This window comes from Danio rerio, chromosome 7 (genome assembly GCF_049306965.1).
Source record: "Danio rerio strain Tuebingen ecotype United States chromosome 7, GRCz12tu, whole genome shotgun sequence".
In the NCBI taxonomy this organism is placed as follows: Eukaryota; Metazoa; Chordata; class Actinopteri; order Cypriniformes; family Danionidae; genus Danio; species Danio rerio.
Window position 1 is genome coordinate 75,231,379 of NC_133182.1, and position 23,622 is coordinate 75,255,000.

General features: G+C 37.1%; 1 protein-coding gene across 1 annotated transcript in view; it reads left to right on the forward strand.

Annotated features, from left to right (window-relative positions):
* frem1a (Fras1 related extracellular matrix 1a) overlaps positions 1-23,622 on the forward strand; it is a 69,797-nt gene that overhangs the window by 44,309 nt on the left and 1,866 nt on the right. Inside the window, 17 exon segments of the mRNA NM_001190308.2 lie at positions 97-304; positions 476-620; positions 3,203-3,344; positions 4,591-4,786; positions 8,333-8,597; positions 8,824-9,241; positions 9,349-9,550; positions 12,666-12,810; positions 13,166-13,295; positions 13,407-13,476; positions 13,659-13,805; positions 14,356-14,561; positions 16,410-16,457; positions 18,012-18,191; positions 21,309-21,425; positions 21,513-21,628; positions 22,497-22,582. Coding sequence (NP_001177237.2) covers positions 97-304; positions 476-620; positions 3,203-3,344; positions 4,591-4,786; positions 8,333-8,597; positions 8,824-9,241; positions 9,349-9,550; positions 12,666-12,810; positions 13,166-13,295; positions 13,407-13,476; positions 13,659-13,805; positions 14,356-14,561; positions 16,410-16,457; positions 18,012-18,191; positions 21,309-21,425; positions 21,513-21,628; positions 22,497-22,582 — 2,821 coding nt within the window.

A 23,622-nucleotide genomic window follows, 5' to 3' on the forward strand; every position in this document is an offset into this window, starting at 1 on the left:
GAATAAAGTGTTGTGTTTATAGCCTAGAGTTGGCTATCTGTATGCAGAAACATTGCAGTAGTTACTGTAAATGTGATCACAGGTTTTTGTCTTTAGGTTTTTGAAGGAGACAGGACAGAGTTAAACTCGTCTGTAATCAGTGCGGTGGATTTGGATGTTCCCCAAGAGCGTCTGATGTTCAGCATCGTCCAGAATCCTCAGCACGGCTCTATCATCAGTCTGCCACACAGAAATCAAGTCTCACATTACAAGCGTGGAGCTGAGGAGCCTGTCCAGCATTTTTGCATGGATGACCTCAAGAGCGGCAAGTCTCAAATTTAAACATAAATATAAGCTTGCCAACTTTTTTTTTTTGACTCGTACGTTATTAAATTTATAGTAAATACTGTAATGAAGTACTTGAGTAGTTAATGTGTTGTTGTAATTCTATAGTTACTGTAATATACTTAAGTTTATAATGTGTCTCTGTCCACAGGCATGACTCTGATGTATGTACACGATGACTCTGAGAGTGAGCAGGATGAATTCATCCTTCAGCTCTCTGATGGAAAACACAAGCTCCAGAAACACGTGCAGGTGAAAATACTGCCTGTCAACGACGAGGAGCCGCAAATCATCCGGTAACTGCAGATGAATATCAGTAAAATAAATCATGCTGTGTTTTTATCCGTGCCATATAAATACCATAACCTTCTCTCTCCCTCAAAACGACTTTTCTTCACTTCCTGGTCATATGGATTGCCTTTAGGGTGGGGCTATCAGTGCTTTAGGGCAAGGCTATCAGTTAGTGTCTTGTTTCTGCTTTGAATTGATCCAAGATTTACGTCACCATATAGCAGAAAAAAGGACAATCTTAACTTCCATTTCATCACAACTTTAAAGACCTTAAGATTTTTTGTTTAATTGTTTGTCATAAAGGTCATACATGTCAACCCAAGCTCATTCTGAAAACGTAGTCTCGTTGATGTTTCTGGAGACCGCAAAATACATCCCAGGAGTTACGTATTTTTGCAGTTTTTACGAATCCGCGAGGGACCGCTGTGTGCGCATTTTCATATCTCAAATTTCTCTCGTTAGTGCCGTTCATGCCCGCTGTTCTTGCGTAAACCCACCAGAGGCCGCTATCAAACGACCGTCTATCTGTCTGACTTTCTGAGGCCCCGTTTACACTAATATGTTTTAGTTTGAAAGCGCATAAGTTTTGCTACGGTTACGCCATTCGTCCACACTACGCCGGAGTTTTCGAGCGCCGAAAACAGAGCGTTTTGGAAACGCTGGAGAGGCCGTTTTCATTCTGAAACGCTGCTGCTCCGTCTCAGTGTGGATGAAGGAAAACGGAGACATCAGAAAACGGAGGCGGGGCTGCTGAGATTCGCTAGCTGATTGGGGCTTTTGTGTCATTGCGTATCCTTCCCTTATTCGTCAAGCCCCTATCACATGACTATAACACATGGCTCAACGCTACCGGAAGACAGCAGACCAGCCTTCACTGTAAACAACAACATGGACACAGAAATGGGAGCGTTGTTTGCACTATTGTCTGTTTTAGGTGCCATTGTGCAGTTATTCATTTGTTACGTTTAGTAACAACTCGTCATCTGTCCACGGAAATACCTCTCTTGCTTTCTTTGCCATCGCATTCATTGTTCAACCGGCGTTTGTTGACTAACAATAACCAGCTGCCGAGCGAGACGCATGCTTTCTGTTTATACTTGAACGCGCATGCCCAGAGTACGGGAATGGTCACGTGATATACGTTTTTGTTGGCGCAGTGTGGACGGAGATATGTTCAGAAACGCTAGGTGAAACACTAGTGTGGACGCGGATCGTTTTTGATCTAATACGCCGTTTTAAAACTAAAACGCACTCGTGTAAACGGTGCCTGAATGACTGACTTGCCGGCCGACCAATCCAATCGACTGAAATACCTTCCTCCTTTCCTAAACCCGACCAATTTTATCGATTGATCTGCCCATTCACTTACTTCCCTTAACCCAACCGACAGTTTACAAAAGCCGTCCAGAAAAAGAAAAGCCCTCGTCTGATTTTCAGCACGTTTTCGAATTTTACCACATTTTCACCCTGTTGTTTACTTGTTCGTTTTATTTTTTGGATTCTGTTTTTGTCTTACCTGCCTTCTGGAACCGCTCTTCCCCAGACTCAAACCCCATCATCTTCGTCATGGTCAACTTATCGTCGTCTCAAGTCCACCGACATACACGACGAGTTAAAGGCACAAACTGGTCCTTCACACGGAAGTAATCGGTCAGCTGGTAAGCGCGAAAAGGAACGGCGTCATACCGCTCTGTAGCGTTCATTTCAAAAAGTGAAATGCAGCCAGCCATACGTACCTCTGGCTACATAATTCACGGTCTCAAGAAATGTCCACAGGAGTACGTTTTCAGAGTGAGCCTGTGTTGGTACATGTATATCCTTTTATACAGTATAACTTGACATTTCATGCATGCATATACATGCCTGATTTTACTCTGCAATGGTTAAAATTGACCAAAAACATGTTGATTGGGGCTTCGCAAGGCAAAACTCTGTTTATTGGTTGAGTAGAGAACGGTTTAAACCGATCTAGCATGGATGAGGGACCATGATGATCAACAACTATGGCTGATTTGTCCAGAGACACAAACCTCTTGTTTTTAGCCACAGGTGGCTGTCTTTTGGTCTTTTAAAGGGACCTATTATTCCCCTTTTTACATGATGTAAAATTAGTCTCTGATGTCCCTAAAGTGTGTATGTGAAGTTTTAGCTTAAAATACACCCTATTTAACTTAATTGTTACTCAACTCTTTGAAATTGCCCCTTTTAGACTTTGATCCGAATTGTGTTGTTTTGGTGACTGTCCCTTTAAATTTAAATGATGTTGTGTCCCTTTTAAAAAAGAGGGTGTGGCTTCAAACATCTGTACATCAGAAGAGTGGCAGATTCAAAACAGGACTAAAATCCTATGTAAATGAGGGAGAGATGGTCAGTAATGGGCTGGGCATTTCCCCTCTGATGACGCGTACGAGGGAGAATGTCAATCAAAGTGTTTCTGCAGTGTGATTAGTAATAAGAATTAATTAATTTTCACACATGGTTGCAACACAACTGTGCATAAACCCCTTATTATGGTGATTTTTGCACAATAGCTCCCCTTTTAGGGTTAAATCTTAAAGACCAGAAGAGATCTGCTTTGTTTCCTCAGGAACACTGGGATTGAGATGGAGGCTGGAGAGTCCAGGCTGATCTCCAGTGCTGTTCTCAGCGCTCATGATGAAGATACTCCTCCTGACCACATCCTCTATGTGTTCGAGAGCTTACCGACTCATGGCGCCATTCAGATGAAGGTCAGTTTGCTCAATTTGAGTTAAAGCGCCCTTATTATGGGTTTTTGAAAATGACCTTACATGCAGTGTGTAACACAGCTCTAAGTCAGTGAAAACATCCAGCTAAGGTTTAAATCTGAAAGTGCACTATGCTTAAAACTATTGATTCTTAAATGGAAGAGTCGACTCAGAGTCAAATAAATGAATTGTCTTGTGTTTGGATCTTTTGCCTGCATGCATTAAAGTTGGTATGAGACATTGCCAAATATGAACTGCCGGATCCGGTAAAACAATAATACCAGGGTAAAGTTCATTTTCACAACAACATCACAGTATAATTAATCATGTGCAGTGTTTGTTCCTGTTTCCACCATCTTTTAAAAAGAACCCAATCTCATGAAGTTTATTTATAAACTAATTTCGAGAGGATCACGTGTTTATGATTGACACGGCTGGCCCTGAGTCAAACTAATGTACGAACCACCAATCAGACGATTCCTAACTCAGTATGAATAACCAAGCATTTTACCTTGTCATCTGTCTTGAAGAATCCCCCCTTCCACCCACTCTTATCCTCTTTTCCTCTATAGGGCAGCTCGGCGGCCCAGTGGTTAGCACTGTGGCCTCACAGCAAGAATGCCTCTGGTTCAGGTCTCTACCCGGTCAGTCTGCATTTCTGTGTGGAGTTCATGTCTCCCTGTGCTCGCATGGGTTTTCCCCGGGTACTCCGGATTCCTCCCACAGTCCAAAACATGAGACATAAGTAAATTGATTAAATCAAATCAGCACCATAGTCAAATTCCACCAACAACACACCCTCATAGCAATCCTTAAGCAACAGGGGGGGGGGGTTCTCGAGATCTACCTGAGCTCAAACTCCCCTCTCGCCCTGCATTGGAAGGGAGCCCCGGGCTCTAGGATCTAGGGCTCACTCCCGGGACAGCATGCCAAACCAGCTTTATTACCAATCATCAGCTAAGTGTGAACTCTTGAAATGTGAATTTAAAGCGACAGTCCCCAAAACAGGCCCAATTTGAATCAAAGCCTAAAAGGATCAGTTTCAAAGAGCTATAAAAAATTATTTAAGGAATATTTTGAGCTGAAAATTCACATGCACATTCTAGGGACATCAGAGACCTATTTTACATCATGTAAATAGTGGCATAATAGGCCTCCTTTTAATTTACAATATGTATCATGAGTAATAAAGTGTTGAGCAAACCCAGATGAACCACTGATGTACTCTGTATGGTTTGCTGTTCGTCAGGTGGGCTCAGACTGGCTGTCTGTGTCTGCAGGAGTGAACTGCTCTCAGAAGGTGCTGGATATGAATCTGTTGCGTTACCTTCACACCGCTCATCCCGGAGAACCCACTGCCGATTTCTTTGTCTTCCACCTGTTTGATGGGAAGAACCGCTCTCCTCCTCAGCACTTCCACATTACAGTCAAACAGCTAGAAAAAGGTGTGCTTTCATGTCCTACGTAAATGTGTTCCTGGAAAGCAAAGTGTGTATTATGTTCAGTGTTGGGTGTGATTAGTTACAAAGTAACTAGTTAGTGCAATTAGATTACTTTTCCGAAAAAAAAAAGGAAAGGGATTACTTTTCATTTTCAGGTAATTTAATTACAGTTCTTATAGTGTACTTGTATAAATACTATAAAGATTTGGAATGCATTTACTGACGGTCAGTAGGATTCAAAGTTTTTGGATGAGCCTGTGTTAGTCAGCAGTTGTTATCTGGGAATAACATACTTTGGAATGTAGCGACTGACTAATAGTAATAAATAAGGGATAAAGTACATCCAGGCAGTTGTTATGGCAGAATAAAGCTCAACTTTTATTCACTTTTAATAACTTCTATTGTCTGTGTGGGGTTGACATTTGTATCTGGTGCATTCATGAGTTGGATTTGAAGCGCTGATTCAAGTAATTAAATAACTTATTGAGTTACTAAGATACTTTTCAAACATAATTATTAAAAATGTAATTTAAATTGAATGACAATGTAAATATACTGCATAGATCTGAATGTATTCACTGACGATCAATCAGATTTAAAGTTTATGGATGAGCCTGTGTTATTCAGCGGTTGTTATCTGAAAATAATATACTGTACATTGGAATATAGCGACTGACCAATAGTATTAAATAAGGGATAAAGTACATCCAGGCAGTTGTTATCACAGAATAATTGGCCCTTAATGAACAGAGCTAAAATGTCCTGTTTGACTCAGATTGAAGTCATTGTCGAGTTTAATTTCTATTGTCTAGTTGAATTTAAAATGTTGGGTCCAGTAATTAAACAACTTATTGAGTTACTGAGTTACTTTTCAAACATAGTAATAAAAAAAACGTAATTTAAATTGAATGTAAATGTAGATATACAGTATAAATTTGAATGTAATCCCTGACGCTCAATCGGATTCAAAGTTTTTGGATGAGTTTGTGTTATTCAGCGGTTGTTATCTGGGAATAACATATATCTTAGAATGTAGCGAATGACCAATAGTATTAATTAAGGGATAAAGTACATCCAGGCGGTTGTTATTGCAGAATAATTGACCCTTAATAAACAAAGTTGAAATATCCTGTTTGGCTCAGATTGAAGTCATCGTCGAGTTTAATTTCTAATAATAATAATAATAATTCCTTACATTTATATAGCGCTTTTCTGGGCACTCAAAGCGCTTTACACAATGGTGGGGGATCTCCTCATCCACCACCAGTGTGCAGCATCCACCTGGATGACGCGACGGCAGCTATTTTGCGCCAGACCGCACACCACACACCAGCTGATTGGTGGAGAGGAGACAGTGATGAAGCCAATTGGAATATGGGGATGGTTAGGAGGCCATGATGGACAGAGGCCAGTGGGCAGATTTGGCCAGGATGCCGGGGTTAAACCCCTACTCTTTTCGAAGGACATCCTGGGATTTTTAATGACCACAGAGAGTCAGGACCTCGGTTTAACGTCTCATCCGAAAGACGGCGCTCACTGAGCAGTATAGCGTCCCCGTCACTATACTGGGGCATTAGGACCCACACAGACCGCAGGTTGGGCGCCCCCTGCTGGCCCCACTAACACCACTTCCGGCAGCAACCTAGCTTTCCCATGTGGTCTCCCATCCAGGTACTGACCGGGCGCAGCCCTGCTTAGCTTCAGTGGGTGACCATGTGAGAGTTGCAGAGAGCTAGCTGCCGACAATTTCTATTGTCTTCTAGTTGAATTTAAAGTGTTGTGTCCAGTAAACAAACAACTTATTGAGTTACTGAGATACCTTTTAAACCTAATAATTAAAAATGACATTTAAATTGAACGTGAATGTAAATATACTGTATAGATTTGAATGTATTGACTGACGATCAATCAGATTCAAAGTTTTCGGATGAGCCTGTGTTATTCAGCGGTTGATATCTGGAAATAACATACTGTACATTGGAATGTAGCGATTGACCAATAGTAATAAATAAGGGATAAAGTACATCCAGGCGGTCGTTATTGCAGAATAATTGGCCCTTAATGAACATAGCTAAAATGTCCTGTTTGGCTCAGATTTAAGTCGTTGTTGAATTTAACTTCTATTGTCTATGCATCGTTGACATTTGTATGTAATGCATTTATGAGATAAATTTGAAGTGTAGGTTCGAGTAATTAAATAGATTATTGAGTTACTTTTCGAACATAATAATTAAAAATCTCATTTAAATTGAATGTGAATGTAAATATACTGTATATATTTGAATATGTTCACTGACGCTCAATTGGCATCAAAGTTGTCAATGAGCCTATGTTATTCAGCGGTTGTTATCTGGAAATAGCATACTGTATATTTAAATGTAGCGACTGACCAATAGTAATAAATAAAGGATAAAATACACCCAGGCGGTTGTTATTACTGAATAATTGGCCCTTAATAACCAAAGCTAAAATGTCCTGTTTGGCTCAGATTTAAGACGTCGTTGAATATAACTTCTATTGTCTATGCATTGTTGACATTTGTATGTAATGCATTTATGAGATGAATTTGAAGTGTTGGGTCGAGTAATTAAATAAAGTATTAAGTTACTGAGTTACTTTTTAAACATAATAATTAAATATCATTTAAATTAAATGTGAATGTAAGTATACTATATAGATTTGAGTGCTTCTAAGTTTTCAATGATCCTGTGTTATTCAGCGGTTGTTATCTGGAAATAACATGTATTGGAACATAGAGACTAACCAATAGTATTAAACGAGGGATAAAGTACATCCAGGCGGGCGTATTGCAGAGTAATTGGCCCTTAATGAACAAAGCTAAAATGTCCTGTTTGGCTCAGATTTAAATTGTTGTCGAATTTAACTTCTATTGTCTATGCGGCGTAGAGATTTCTATGTAGTGCATTTATGAGATGTTGGGTCGAGTAATTAAATAACTTACTGAGTAACTGAGTTACCTTTTAAACATAGTAATTTAAAGTGTAATTTAAATACAATTTTAATGATGTAATTAGTAATTAACTTATTTTTTGAAGTAACTTACCCTACCTTAATTATCTTGCATTATTATGTTTGCAAGAATAGTCAAAACTGCATATATCAAAATATCAAATACTGATTCAAGCAAACCATACATCAGTGGAAAGCTTAGTTATTAAGCTGTATAGATGATTCGTTCATTTACCTTCAGTTTAGCCATTATTTCAAAAGTTGCCACAGTGCAATGAACCGCCAACTATTTCAGCACATATTTTATGCAGCGGAGGCCCTTCCAGCCACAGCCCAGTACTAGAAAACACTCATACAATCTCGCATTCACACTCACTAATGCACTATGACCAAACCGGTGCACCCAAAGGAAACTCATGCCAACACGGGGAGAACATGCGAACTACACACAGAAATCCCAACTGGCTCAGCCAGTAAATATGATCTATGACTGATTTTGTAGTCCAGGGTCTCATATGTGTTTTTCCTGCTGAAATACATGCTGTTTAGCTAAAGTCGTCCCTCTGTGCTGCTCTTTAGGAGATATAGCGCTGTTCCTGAAGCCTGTGCGGGTCAGTCGTGGAGATCGTGTGGTTTTTACTACAGACGTCCTGCTGTCTGTGGATGGTGCTGACCAGCCGGAGGAGCTGCTATATGTGATCACTGCACCTCCAGCTCATGGACACGTGGAGCTTATCAAACACAGCGGAGTGCAGATTCAGTCCTTCAGTCAGCTGGACATCGCAGCAAACCTGGTGTGTTACGTCCATGATAACAGAGCCACGGCACCCAGAGAGAGCCTGCAGTAAGAGTCTTGAGCATACACTGATAGTCTGCATTCATTTCAACTCCTTTTTCTTGAATAAATTAGAATCGGAAATTAGAATAGCATTACATTTATGCACATTTGCACACACCCTGGCATATATTGTGTAGTTCTAGTAAACTTCATACAAGTGAGTGGGTTTGACAAACCAACCTGTAGGACATACTCCTTGCTCAATATCCATCAATCTGCATCATCCCTATAGGTTCATGGTCAGCAATGGGATATCAACTCGCAACGGGACCCTGGAGATCTTAGTGGACCTGACGGATAAAGTTCTCCCCACACTAGTGCACAACAGCGGCCTGCGGGTTCCTCAGGGCTCCACGGTTGTTTTATCCACTGCTGTTTTATCCCTGTCTGACCCCGACAGTCCAGCGTCCACCCTGAGCTACAGGCTGATTCAGACCCCTCAGTACGGACAGTTGCTCCTGAAGGGGCAGGCGCTGGTTGCTGGAGCTCATTTCACCCAGCAGGACCTGCAGGATCTGGACGTCACCTACAAACACTCTGGAGGAGCTTCTCAGATAGACCGCTTCACTTTCACAGCCTCAGACAGCACAGATAGAGGATTCCTGCTGGACGGGAGAGTGCAGACAGAGCCCGTCTTCTTCACACTGCAGGTCAGTGATATCAATAGTATTATTGTAATGCAGTAATGTCTGTGTAGGACTTAACATATACAGATTTTTTGTTTTCCAACTTTATCATTTGTGTTTGTGTGTGACAGATTGAAGCTCTGGACAGCTCCGCTCCACAGGTGGCAGTGCTGGAAACCCTGTGGAAAGTGGAGCTCCTGAAAGATGGCCGCTACGGGATCTTCATTTCCTCCAGGGAGCTGAAGGCTGAAGATACAAACACTGCAGATGCAGATCTGACCTTTCACATCCTCAGAGCTCCATACATCGGCTATCTGGAGAACCACACCAGCGGTCAGAGATCGATCGATCAATCAATCAATCAATCAATCAATCAATCAATCAATCAATCAATCAATCAATCAATCAATCAATCAATCAATCAATCAATCAATCAATCAATCAATCAATCAATCAATCTTTCTATCGTTTTGTTGTTCTGTCTATCTATATTTTTATTGTTCTATCATTCCATTTATCTGTTGTTTTTTTGTTATTCAATCTGTCATTTTATCAGTCATTTTACCCTTCTAATTGTCACTATATCGATCGCTCTATCTATCGTTCTACCTTTCTATCATTGTTCTTTCATTCTACTCATCATTTTACCCTTCAGTCTTATTGTCATTCTATTGATTGCTCTAGCGTTTGTTCTATCTTTTTATGGTTCAATTTATCTGTCCTTCTATCAATCTTTTTATTATTCTGTCTAATTGTCATTCTATCGATCGCCCTATCTATCATTCTACCTTTCTATCATTTCATCTATCGTTCATTCTATCAATCGCTCTAGCTATTGTTCTACCTGTCCATCATTCATCTGTCATTCTATCAATTGCTCTAGCTATTGTTCCGCCCCATTCACACGGGGCTTCAGCGTCAAGGCTTGACTGAAGGCGTGTCTAAAGTTGGGGCTGAAGCGATCATCATAGAAGCGTCAGCCAATGAAATTCAGTCAGCAATAGGCCACTGTCTAGCTGGTGTATTTGCATACAGCGATCTGATTTGCTGACGCTTCCGTTGGCGCTTGAAAAGTTGAGCTAGTCCCAACTTCTGCAGCGAGTAACGCTTCTGAAGCGGCGCCGACGGATCCACAATGCAGTTCGGCAACGCCTGACGTCACCCATTCAAAGTGAATGGGAAGTGTTGACCCTGACCCCCGTGTGAATAGGGCGTTCTACCTTTCTCTCATTCATCTGTCATTCTGTCAATCATTTTACCCTTCCATCTAATTGTCATTCTATCGATCGCTCTATCTATCATTCTACCTTTCCATTATTCAATTTATCTGTCATTTTGTTGATCATTTTATTGTTCTATCTTATTGCCATTGTACGAATCACTAGTTATTGTTCTACCTTTCTATCATTCATCTGTCATTCTATCGATTGCTCTAGCTATTGTTCTACCTTTTTTATCATTCAATCTCTGTCATTCTATGGATCTTTTTACCCTTCCATCCAATTGTCATTATATCAATCGCTCTATCATCCTAGAACTATCATCCTACCTTTCTATTATTCAATCTATCTGTCATTCTGTTGATCATGTTATCGTTCTATTTTATTGTCATTCTATTGATCACTTTATATATCGTTCTACCTTTCTATCATTCATCTATCATTCTATCAATTGCTCTTGCTATTGTTCTACCTTTTTTATTGTTCAATCTCTGTCATTCTATCGATCATTTTACCCTTCCATCTAATTGTCATTCTATCAATCGCTCTATCTATCATTCTACATTTCTATCATTCAATCTATCTGTTATCCTTTTGATCATTTTATCTTATTGTCATTCTATCGATCGCTCTATGCATTGTTCTTCCTTTCTATCATTCATCTGTCATTCTATTGATCATTTTACCATTCCATCTCATTGTCATTCTATCGATTGCTGTATCTATCTTTCTACCTTTCTATCATTAATCTATCATTCTATCTATCATTTTACCCTTCTATCTAATCGTCATTCTATCGATCAGTCCTACCTTTCTATCATTGAATCTAGCTGTCCTTCTATTGATCATTTTATTGTCATCTTATTGTCATTCTATCGATCACTCTATTTATCGATCTACCGATCTATCATTCATCTATCATTCTATCAATCGCTCTAGCTATTATTCTACCTGTCTATCATTCATCTGTCGCCCTATCTTTCATCCTACCTTTCTATTATTCAATCTATGTCATTCTATCATTCAACCTTTTCATCATTCATCCATCATTTTACCCTCCTATCTAATTGTCATTCCATTGATCGCTCCATCCATCCATCCGTCCATCCACCCTTCCGTCCGTCCGTCCCTCCATCCATCCATCCATCCATCCATCCATCCATCCATCCATCCATCCATCCATCCATCCATCCATCCATCCATCCATCCATCCATCCATCCATCCATCCATCCATCCATCCATCCATCCATCCATCTATCTATCTATCTATCTATCTATCTATCTATCTATCTATCTATCTATCTATCTATCTATCTATCTATCTATCTATCTATCTATCTATCTATCTATCTCATTCTACCTTTCTATAATTTAATCTATCGATTTTTTTATCCTTATTGTCATTCTATTGATCGTTCTAGCTATCACTCTGTCTATTGTTCAATCTGTCTGTCATTCTATTGTTCTATCATTCCATTTGTATGTCGTTCTTTCGTTCTATCATTCTATCTTGCTATCCATCATTCTGTCATTCAATCTCTTTCATTCTATTGATTATTTTATCATTCTATCATTCAACCTATATGTCATACTATCGATCATTTTATCCTTTTATCAAATTGCCATTCTATTGATTGCTCTATCTATCATTCATAATCTCTATCGCTCTCTCATCTGTCATTCTATTGTTCTATTATTCTATCTGCTGTTCTATTGTACTATCTATCATTTTATGTATCATTCTTTATCTGTCTGTCTATCTATCTATCTATCTATCTATCTATCTATCTATCTATCTATCTATCTATCTATCTATCTATCTATCTATCTATCTATCTATCTATCTATCTATCTATCTATCTATCTATCTATCTATCTATCATCTGTCTGTCTGTCTGTCCAACACAATCTCACGGCAATTCGTAACTTTTTCATTTAGTGGCTAATTCGTACAAATTCGTACGATCTAATTCGTACATTTTAGTACGATTTGCGTATCCCCCAATGACGGTTGGGTTTAGGGGTGGGGTTAGGTGCCACGCCTCCTTTTTAAAATCGTACATTTTCTTATGACTGAACTCGTACGAATTCGTACGAATTAGCCACTAAACTGCCAAAACGTAAAATACTTACGTTTTCTCGTGAGATCAGGCTGGTCTGTCTGTCTGTGCATTTGTATGATATACCTTATTCTCGTTATTTTTATTCATCTTGACCATCTCCGCAGGTGAGTTTGTGAGGCAGCGTTTCTCTCAGATGGATCTGAACAGAAGGAATATTCTCTACGTCATAAACTCCGCTCTGGACGCTTTATCTGACAGTCTAGAGTTTGCCGTGTCTGACGCACTGGGCAACACCGGACTCTCTCACAAGTAAAACTATAGCTCAGATTAAATTATCCTTATTTTCCATAGCTCATAAAGTGTTTAATATAATGTTTCTGTGTGCATTTGTCTATACCAGGGGTGTCCTGGTCCTGGAGGGCCGGTGTCCTGCTGAGTTTACCTTTAACTTGCTTTAACACACCTGCCAGGAAGTTTCTAGCATCTAGTAAGAGCTTGATTAGCTGGTTCAGGTGTGTTTGATTAGGGTTGGAGCTAAACTCTCAAGGACACCGTCAGTCCAGGACCAGGTTTGGACACCCCTGGTCTATACTGTAATAGAGCATTGGAGTATATTAAGATATATTGAAGTGTATTAGGATGTGTAATGTACTTTCTCTGTCAGATTGAACTTCAGCTGGGCCGGTGTTGAGCTGACCAGGACTCAGTATACAGTATGTGAAAGTCAAGGCTCAGTTTCACTAACCATCCAGAGGAAAGGGAACATGCAGGACTCCTCTTATGTGACCGTACAGGTGGGTAGGACAGAATTTGACAGCTTTAAATCAATATTTCTGTGCAGAAATGTGTATAATACGTCTGTGTTCTACTAAAAACAGATTTGTAAAGTATATAATTCCTCACAGGTGAAAGAGCTCACCGCATCTGCTGGGAAAGACTTTATACCAGCTTCATCTCTGATTCAGTTTGACCCAGGTAAACAAAAATATGCTGAATATTGCATGATAGTGGGTGACATTGCGGAAATATAAACACAAATTCATTGAGATGTCACTGCAGGATAATGCAAAATTAGCTCATTCGCTAAAGCTAATTTGCTAAAGCTAATTCGCAGCTTATATCACTGCTAGCAAAACTTAGACCTGTTTTTTTTCCAGGGGTGGCCAGTCGAGTTTGGAAAGTGGAGATTGTTCAGGACTCATTGGAGGAAGCGGATGAGAAATTTGAGGTTAGCTTGGCGTCTCCTGTAGCTGCGGTGCTGAAGGACAATTCGAGAGCCACAATCTCCATTAAAGACTCAAATGGTTTGTGTTCAAGTTGTCAAGAAAGCTAAACATTTATAGTCGGTGTTTATTTTGCTAGCTCCTATTGGTATTCTGAGAATAAATCATTAATCCGTGCAAGGTAATCCACTGGAAAAAAAGTCTTTGTTTTGGTAATCTTCAATGAAAGTCTGAATGTTTGCTTCAGCATTTTGGAGTGTCATTCCTTCTGTTGACGTCAACCTGAGGATTTCCATAGCAACTGTATACTAATACTCTCTCTAATAATATCTCACTATGAGGGAATGATGCACAAAAGAAAGCCCCGCCCACTACACGATATTCCATTTCAGTTGGAACAAAGAACATGGAATCACCAAGAGGCAACACTCTAGTGCAATTTGGGAATAAGCCACTAGATGCCGCTAATGTCACACGTCTGCCATTTTAAAATGAAAATGCAATGAAAAGTTCTTGTTGAAAAGAACCTTTATTTTGAAATCTGTTAATAAAAAGAGCAAATTTAGGATCATGCTTTTATCACACAATTTAGAAGCTCATTTGTAAGATCATTTGTTGTGTGTTTGTAAAGGGCAGTGTGTGGAGCGGCAGATCACAGCGGGCAGCAGTCTTCAGGGTCGTGAGGTTCGTCCAGGACCGTATCCTCAACACGGCTCCATCCAGCTGGAGACTTTACCGCTCTCTCCTGAGGGAGTCATCAGAGGTGATGGAGATACAACAGATCAAGCTCCTGCTGCTCCCAAGAAAAGACTCCGAGTCACTGGGAATGGGAAAGTAGTACGTTCACACACATATTCTTAAACATAAACACACACTTAATTGAATCGATCAAAAGTGAGAGTGAAGACATTTACTAAATCAATAATTTTTTTGTAATTTAAGCATGCGATTTTTCAGTTTTATTAATTTATTTTTTATATTTCATACCATTTTTATTTATTTAAACTTAATTTCCTGTTTTTTCATTTCATTTCTGTTCATTTATTTATGACATCAAGTTTAGTTTATTAACAGTTTAAAATACAATAAATTAATTAGTCTATTTTTACTAGTTTATTTTTTATATTTCATAACTTTTATATTTATTTAAGCTTATTTTCTTGTTTTTTCTTTTTTCTTTCTTTATTTACTTATTTGTTTATGTATTAAATTAATTAATTAGTTTATTTATTACATTTATTTTTATTAGTTTTTATTTCATACAAGTTAGATTTCATACTTATTTATTACATTTAATTTATTTTATTAACATTTAAAAAATACAACATATTAATTCATTTATTTTTATTAGTTAATTTCTTATATTTTATAGATTTATTTAAACTTATTTTCATGTTATTTTTTCATTATTATTTAATTATTTATTTACTTATTAAATGTAGTTTATTTTGTTAACAATTAAAATATACATATACATTAAATATGAGTTTTTTATATTTCATAACAGTTAGATTTATTTAAACTGATTTTCATGTTAATTCATTTATTTTATTTATTTATTACATTTAATCTATTTTATTAACAGTTTTACAAACACTACAGTAATTTAATTAGTTTATTTTAGGTAATTCATTTTTTATATTTCATACCATTTATATATTTTTAAACTTATTTTCATGTTATTTATTTTAATTATTTATTTACTTATTTATTACATTTAATTTATTTTATTAACAGTTAAAATATACAATAAATTCATTTGTTTATTTTTTATTAGTGATTTTTTTTATATTTTATAGATTTATTTAAACTTATTTTTATGTTTTTTTTTTCATTTTTATTTATTTATTTATGTACTTATTACATGTCGTTTATTTTATTAACAATTAAAATATACAATATATCAATTAGTTTATTTTTAGTTTTTTTATATGTCATAACAGTTAGAATTATTTAAGCTTATTTTCATGTTATTTTATTTATTTAAATAATTAGTTATTTTATTTATTTATTTACTTATTTGTTACATTTAATTTATGTTATTAACAGTTAAAAAAACAAAACCAAACCACATACTGAAGTACAATAGTCCAAACAATTACAATATTTCAAAGAAAAATATTAATTAATTAAATACAATTATGTACTTTATAATACAATACTTTTAAGTCTTGCATGTATTATATAGTTATTTTAGAAAAATGAAAACATGTAATTTATAACAATATAAACCACACAAACTGTAAATGCAGTATATCCCTTTATTGAAGTTGTGTACATACATGCATGTGTATACTATTATACTTTTAATTAGCTTTTATTTTTATATATTCATTTTATTTTTAGGTTTTAGTCATTAAGTTATGTGATCTTGATTCATTTCATTTTAGTTTGAATAATACTAGAAAGTTTTATTTTAATACGTACATTAATTCAATTAGTTGTACAGGCAACATTTTAAAAATATATTTATTAAAGGTATTAATATGTTATTTTCATGTAATATTTATGTATTTCAGCTTTATTTAAATTAAAAAATACAATTAGGATAGTTTTAGTTTATAAAAAACACTATAAATACAGCATATACAGTATTTGTGTGCTTTTGTCTGCTTATTATTATCATAAGTAATATGTAATTCTATATTACTCATTTAAAACTTGAATTGTGAACTTTGCTTTCAGGTTCAGCCTTCTGAAACCATCCGTCGTGGATCTGAGCTCATTTATAAAGTAAGTGCAATTAAAACATAACAATAGTAATATATTCAGGTACCACTTCAAAATGTTAATTGTCTCTGGATTTGTAAGGTATACCTTTGAATATGTATATATGTTTTATTATATAAAGGTAACAAAAATTTAGTCAATAAAAACATATGGTGTTATTTGTTGTAAAGGTGACACCTTTCTGTTATTTTATGCAAAAAAAATACAGTTGACACCAGAAGTTTACATACACTCTAAAAAAAGGAACATAACCATTTTTTCAAATAGTCTGATGTTAAATCATACTAAATGTTTACTATTTTAGGTCTGTTAGGATTACCTAAATGATTTACATTTGCTAAATCCCAGAATAATGAGAGAATTATTCATTTCTACACAGTCAAAAGTTGACATACATTTCCTTAGTTTTTTAGCTTTGCTTTTAAACTGTTTAACTTTGTTCAAATGTTTTTGGTATCCTTCTACAAGCTTCTCTCAATAGCTTGAAGGAATTTCGGCCCATTCCTCCTGACAGAATTGATGTAACTGAGTCAGATTTGTAGGCTGTCTTGCTCGCACAAGCTTTTCAACTCTGCCCACAAATTTTCTATAGGATTGAGATCAGGGCTTTGTGATGGCCACTCCAAAACATTCACTCTGTTGTCCTTAAAGCACATTTTAACTAATTTGGCAGTATGCTTAGGGTCATGGTCTGTTTGGAAGACCCATTTGTGGGCAAAAATTTAATTTCCTGGCTGATGTCTTGAGATGTTGCTTCAGTATTTCTACATAATGTTCTTTCTTCATGATGCCATCTATGCTGTGAAGTGGAGCAGTCCCTCCTGCAGCAAAACAGCCCCACAGCATGATGCTGCCGCCCCCATACTTCTCAGTTGGGATGGTGTTCCTAGGCTTGTAAACTTTCCCCTTTGTCCTCCAAATATTAAACAGTGGTCATTATGGCCAAACAGTTCAATCTTAGTTCCATCAGAGCACAGGACATGTGTCCGAAAATTAGTCTTTTCCCCAGTGTAATTAGGCAAATAGTAATCTGGCTTTTTTGTTGATTCTGGCTTGTTGATTTTCCCATGTTGTCACACAGGGAAGCAGTGTGTTTGAGGTTTTCCTTAAATACTATTCTACAGCTGTGCCTCCAATTCACTCAAATGGTGTCAATCAGCCAATCAGAAACTTCCAAAACCTTGACATCATCATCTGAGCTTTTAAAGAGGCAGAATAATCTTATTGGATGTAAACTCTCTCATTATTCTGCTATTAAGCAGAACAGAAACTAATGTGCTAATCCTAACTCACCTAAAAGAGAAAACACATTGTCACACATCAACATCTGACTTTTTTAATGGTTATGTGCCTTTTTATACAGTGTATATAAACTTCTGATTTCAACTGTAAATGCACTGAATGACAAAATAAAAAAACAGATTGCTGTTAAATGTCTAGTTAAAGTAATTGCAAATTCAAATAGCTTCATATAAAGCAAAAATAAAAGGAACATACAATACAATAAGCATAAGAAATAAAAAAACAAAGAATCATTATAATGTGATTGGCTGACAGTATCATGGTTTGGTGTCGATGGCGGTGGAGGAGGATGAATCGGCCTCCAGGACTGACAGACAGGCAGAGGTTCAGGTCAACAGCAGGGGGCAGCAGCAGCGTCTTCTTACTGTCCAGACTAAACCACAGCAAACCTCCAGGCACACCAGCAGCAGACTCCTGCAGCGCACACACACTCAGGTGAGAAACGCTACGTCCAAAATCACACAATTGCCTACTGTATAGTATGTTGTCATTCTTAGTGTGCTTGTGATAGCATTTAAATACACTGATAAAACGATTTATTAGATTTACTACATCTTTCTTTAAGGTAAGTGGTTGCAAACTATTTTTATGGGATAAATTTAAGCAAACTAATTGTAGTAATGTTCGACTTGTTTGTTTTGCAGCCCCTATCAATTGTTTGCAACCACTTACCTTTAAGAAAGATGTAGTAAATCCAATGAATCATTCTTTCAGTGTACTGCTGCTCTCTGATGATTTGAAATGCTTCTTTTATTTAAGTCGCTTTGAATAAACGTGCCTGATAAAACGAATAAATGTAAGGCCCAATACCAATTCTACCTCTTAGCCCTTTCCCTTACCTCACCCCTCGTTTTGCCATGGGGTAGGGGTGTCCCAATTCTCTTTAGCTTGAAGGTGTAGGGCTAAGGGGAAGGGGTGAATAGCCCTTCGAACGAAGATTTTTCAGGACCACACTCGAAACCAAGGGGTAAGAAAATTTCCCAGAATACACCTGCCACAACGGTAGTATTGCAGAACCCGGAAGTAAGGAGATCCTCAAATTAGTATTTTGTTGTCATTATTACATATTTTTGCAACAAACAAACACATGTTTTAATATATTCATAACCACGCAAAAATAAAAAACGCTAAATTTTGTGATCTGTAATCCCTAGTAATAACTCCTGTATAGCAGTCCCACAACATTCTGTCTCTCGATTACACTCGAATACCCTGTCAGAAAGGTCTAGTGTCTGGGAATGAGCCTTTTACAGTGTCTGCTATAATGTTAGTGTTTATTTTTAGTGTGTTTATGTAACCCCGCTGGTTCTATGCCACCCAACCCACTCCGAGCTGGTTTCGAGCCGGCAACCTTCCGCATGGGAGTCGGTTGCTCTAACAGGGAGGCTAAAGAACATTGCCTCTTGCATCTGTCACTAGAGCACCTGTTAGAGGTCAGAGGAGTGAGATTTACCTGCACAGCACCTACTAGCTGGCCTACGTTACACTCACCCCCCTAAACCTCACTCCCATCCGGGTCACGGCACCAATGTAATCCGACCGGTACTACACCACCCAACCAGCTCCGAGCTGGTTTCGAACCGGCGACCTTCCGCATGGGAGTCGGTTGCTCTAACAAGGAGGCTAAAGACCATGACCTCTAGCGTTTGTCGCTAGAGTAGAAGATACCTGCAGAGCACCTACTAGCTTGCCTCTGTTACACTTACATTAATGAATATGACCACTGTTTAAATGCACAGTACAGTTATGATCTTTTTGCCACGTTAGATCGTTATGATAAGATAATATATGTCTTCAGTGATTTCCTGAAGACAAATGCCAAAAAATAACAACTGGAGTACCTACAGCAGTCGCGATGGTCTGATATCATGTGAAGCAAGAGCTCGCGATGACATCTGATGAAGTGTGCAGGTGCTGTAGTGCTGTCGCAATTCTTAGGGGTAAATTTTTAAGCCCTTCCTTTTCACACTTGGTGTTAAGGGGCAAGGGCAAGGGGTACAAAAATGGAGTTGGGATTGGGCCTAAATTAACTTGCATTCCAATTCACAGCATTGAAGAAAAGCTGTGGGCTAAAACAGAGCCATTGTGTCAGTGTGTAGGGTTTGCACGTGCATTTATGGACCAGAGCTGATTGAAGGCGGACTTTGAGAGGACATATTTTTAATATGTGGCCACAATAATTAAATAGAATATTATATAATATATTTATTTTATTATATTTTTTTACAGTCAAACATTTATCTAACAAGTGTGTACAACCAAGTAATACAGTTCAAGGAAAAGGACACATTTAACCCTGATAAACTCATGAAACTAATGAAGTCAATGAAGTTTAGCGATTGACAAACTTTTCTGGTGTGATTTCATTCATTCATTTTCTTTTCGGCTTAGTCCCTTTATTAATCAGGAATCGCCACAGCGGAATGAACCGCCAACTTATCCAGCAAATGTTTTACACATACATATTCACACACATACACTTGGGACAATTTAGTTTTTCCCAATTCACATATAGCGCATGTCTTTGGACTTGTGGGGGAATCCGGAGCACCCACGCCAACAGGGGGAGAACATGCAAACTCCACACAGAAATGCCAACTGACCCAGCTTAGGCTCGAACCAGCAACCTTCTTGCTGCAAGGCGATTGTGCTATCAACTCCGCCACCGTGACGCCCCGGTTTGATTTAATAATAAAAAAAATCTGAATTTGTCTTCTGCGGACAATGTTTTTATTGATTCAGAGCGACTTGAGAGTGAATAAATGACCAGGATTTTCAATTTTGAGATGCATTAAAAAGAGTTAAAGGGATAGTTCACTCACCGTTTATTTCAATCAAATCTGTTGAACACAGGAGAGAATATTTTAGCTTGTTTTTATATTTATATTATGTATGCAGTGTGCAAATGAGTGTAAAAAATGTTACAAAAAAACGTCAACACGTCACCATTTTCCTCAGAAAACATATTTCCAAAGGTGCCATTGACCTGAAATTTTCACCAGATGTTTAAACCAAAGAAGTCCATATTTGCAAAGAAAACAAAAGTAATTAGTTAACAAATGAAGTTCTGTGTAATTAAAATGACACAAGGAAAAGGTATTGAACACATGTAGGAAGGGAGGTGTGGAAAGACATGGAACGCCCAGACAGCAACTGAAATCTCTGCTCTTCCTCATTGTGAATTAATATCAGCTGCTTCGATCCAACACCCAAATTATGTTATTTCAAATGGCTAAAATGTCAATAAAAGTCACTTTGGTAAACTGCAGAATTGAATTTTCAATATCAGAAGTCGACACAACAGAGATCAACATCCCATAATGCAATTCACAACCGTAAATAAACAGAAAACAGTTGTGAATCACAAAATACTGAAACTATTCATTAACAGATATTTTTGTACAGTGTAGTAAATTATTTATTAATTATTGTAATTAAAATAATATTTTTTATACCATTTTGTGTATTTCGCTGCTAGGGAACTAAACTGAATAACTTAAGTGTGTAATCTCCTGTGAGTAATGCTGTGTTTGTGGCTGGTTTCTCTCTCAGACGTCCTCCAAGCGCTGTTCTCCAGATCTCTCAGGTCTCCTGCATTATAACCAGAGCTCTGGTCGGCTGTTTCGCTGTAATGGAGACTCATGGAGGCCCTGGACCCCCACTAATGAGGTCATTCACAGATCCTGTGTTTAATAATAGAGGAATCACTGAACCTTCAGTTTCTGCTCTTCATCAAACGTTTTCCTCTGTTTTTAGACTGTGAAAGCGCAGAGATGTCCTCAGGGATGGACGTACCACAGTAATAACTGTTATTTACTGAGCTCAGAGCGTAAAGCCTCATGGAGTACTGCAGCGCGGGCCTGCAGAGAGAGGTACCAGAACTTTCATTCATCACAACTTTTGAAGTCATCTGTTAAAAAACTAAACTAAACTAAAAAGTGATTAAACCTTCAAATATGTGAGCAAAAAGACACCCAGTAGGATATTTCCTAACAATTTAGGAGCTCATTTTAGGACCAAAACAATCTAAATTAAAATGACACTTTTTTGTTTATTTTCTTCCTTCACAGAATAGTTTGTAGTTTTTTTTTTGTTTGTTTTTGGATTGAACATAAAATATTTTTTTTTTTTTTTATGACAAAACTTTCCACAGTGTAACAAAATTTAAAGAGCAACAACACACACGCATATGCGCACACACACGCACACACACGCTCCTATATAATGAAGTAATTAAAAAACAAATTAATGGAGTATACACAATTTTGTCTCCTAAAGTTTTGTCAATATACAGTTTGTAAAATTAATAAGCATTTTTATTCCAGAAAACTGTCCAGAAAGTTGATTTCTGTCTTCTGAAAATCTTCTATTAATTCAAGTTGCATAAACAGTTAAAATGGTCAAAATGCTTTGCCCTGCTGTGAAATTTCTATTCTTTTTCACATCTTTCCCAAGTGAAAAAAGTTGAACAGAGCACATATATTTTCAACAGTATTTCCTATAATATTTTTTCTTCTAAAGAAAATCTTATTTCATTTATTTGGGCTAGAATAAATGCAGTTTTTACATAAAAATATTATTAGCTCCATTAAGAAAATTTTTTTTCGATTGCCTTTAAATTGCACATTGAGCTTAATATCTTCCAGTAAACATGTAAATGTACATGTACTTATAAATAAAGAACTTTATATAATAAAAACTTTATTCCAGCCCGTGTTTAACCAACACTTTTTTCTGCAGGTTCAGTGGTCATCTGGTCAGTGTTCAGTCTAAAGCACACATGGCCTGGCTGTGGGACTTCAGTCAGAGGAAACCCTTTTGGATCGGTAACTTCTCTACACTAGTGCTGTCAAACCATTAATCAAGATTATTCACAATTAAAGTAATTTGTGTATATTTATTATGTGTCTACAGTATAAATACACAAACATACACTACAAAAAATACTAAAGTTAACAAAACTATTCACATATTTGAAGATAAATTGATTAGCCTTGCAGTGAAATTTTCATTAATTTTCAAATAATAATAATAATAAATACATTCAGAATGTAATTTAATTCAGAATTAAAAAGCAGAGAAATATATAAAAAAATATTGTTAAAAATAATAATTAATAAATAAACAATAATTAATAATATTTCCTAATATATGTAAAAAATAATGTAAAAAAATAAATATATATTATAACACTTTATATTTAGAAAAATATTTAGAAAAAAATACATTTCACAGGAAAAACGTTGAAGTTAAGCTAATAACTTTTCTTTGCATTAATATATTATATTATATTATATCAGCATCTACACTCACTGGCCACTTTATTAGGTACACCTCACTAGTACACTGTTGGATCCTGCTTTGCTTTAAGAGCTGCCTTAATCCTTCATGGCAAAGATTCATCAAGGTACTGGAAATAATCCTCAGAGATTTTGCTCCACATTAACATGATAACATCACACAGCTGCTGCAGATTTGTCGGCTGCACATCCATGATGCCAATCTCTCGTTCCACCACATCCCAAAGGTGCTCAATTGGATTGAGATCTGGTGACTGTGGAGACCATTTGAGTACAGTGAACTCATTGTCATGTTAAAGAAACCAGTCTGAGATGATTCGTGCTTTATGACATGGTGCGTTATCCTGCTGGAAGTAGCCATCAGAAGATGGAGACACTGTGGTCATAAAGGGATGGACATGGTCAGCAACAATACTCAGGTAGGCTGTGGTGTTGACATGATGATCATTTGGTACTAATGAGCACAAAGTGTGCCAAGAAAATCTCCCCCACACCATTAAACCACCACCACCAGCCTGAACTATTGATACAAGGCAGGATGGATTCATGCTTTCATGTTACTGAGG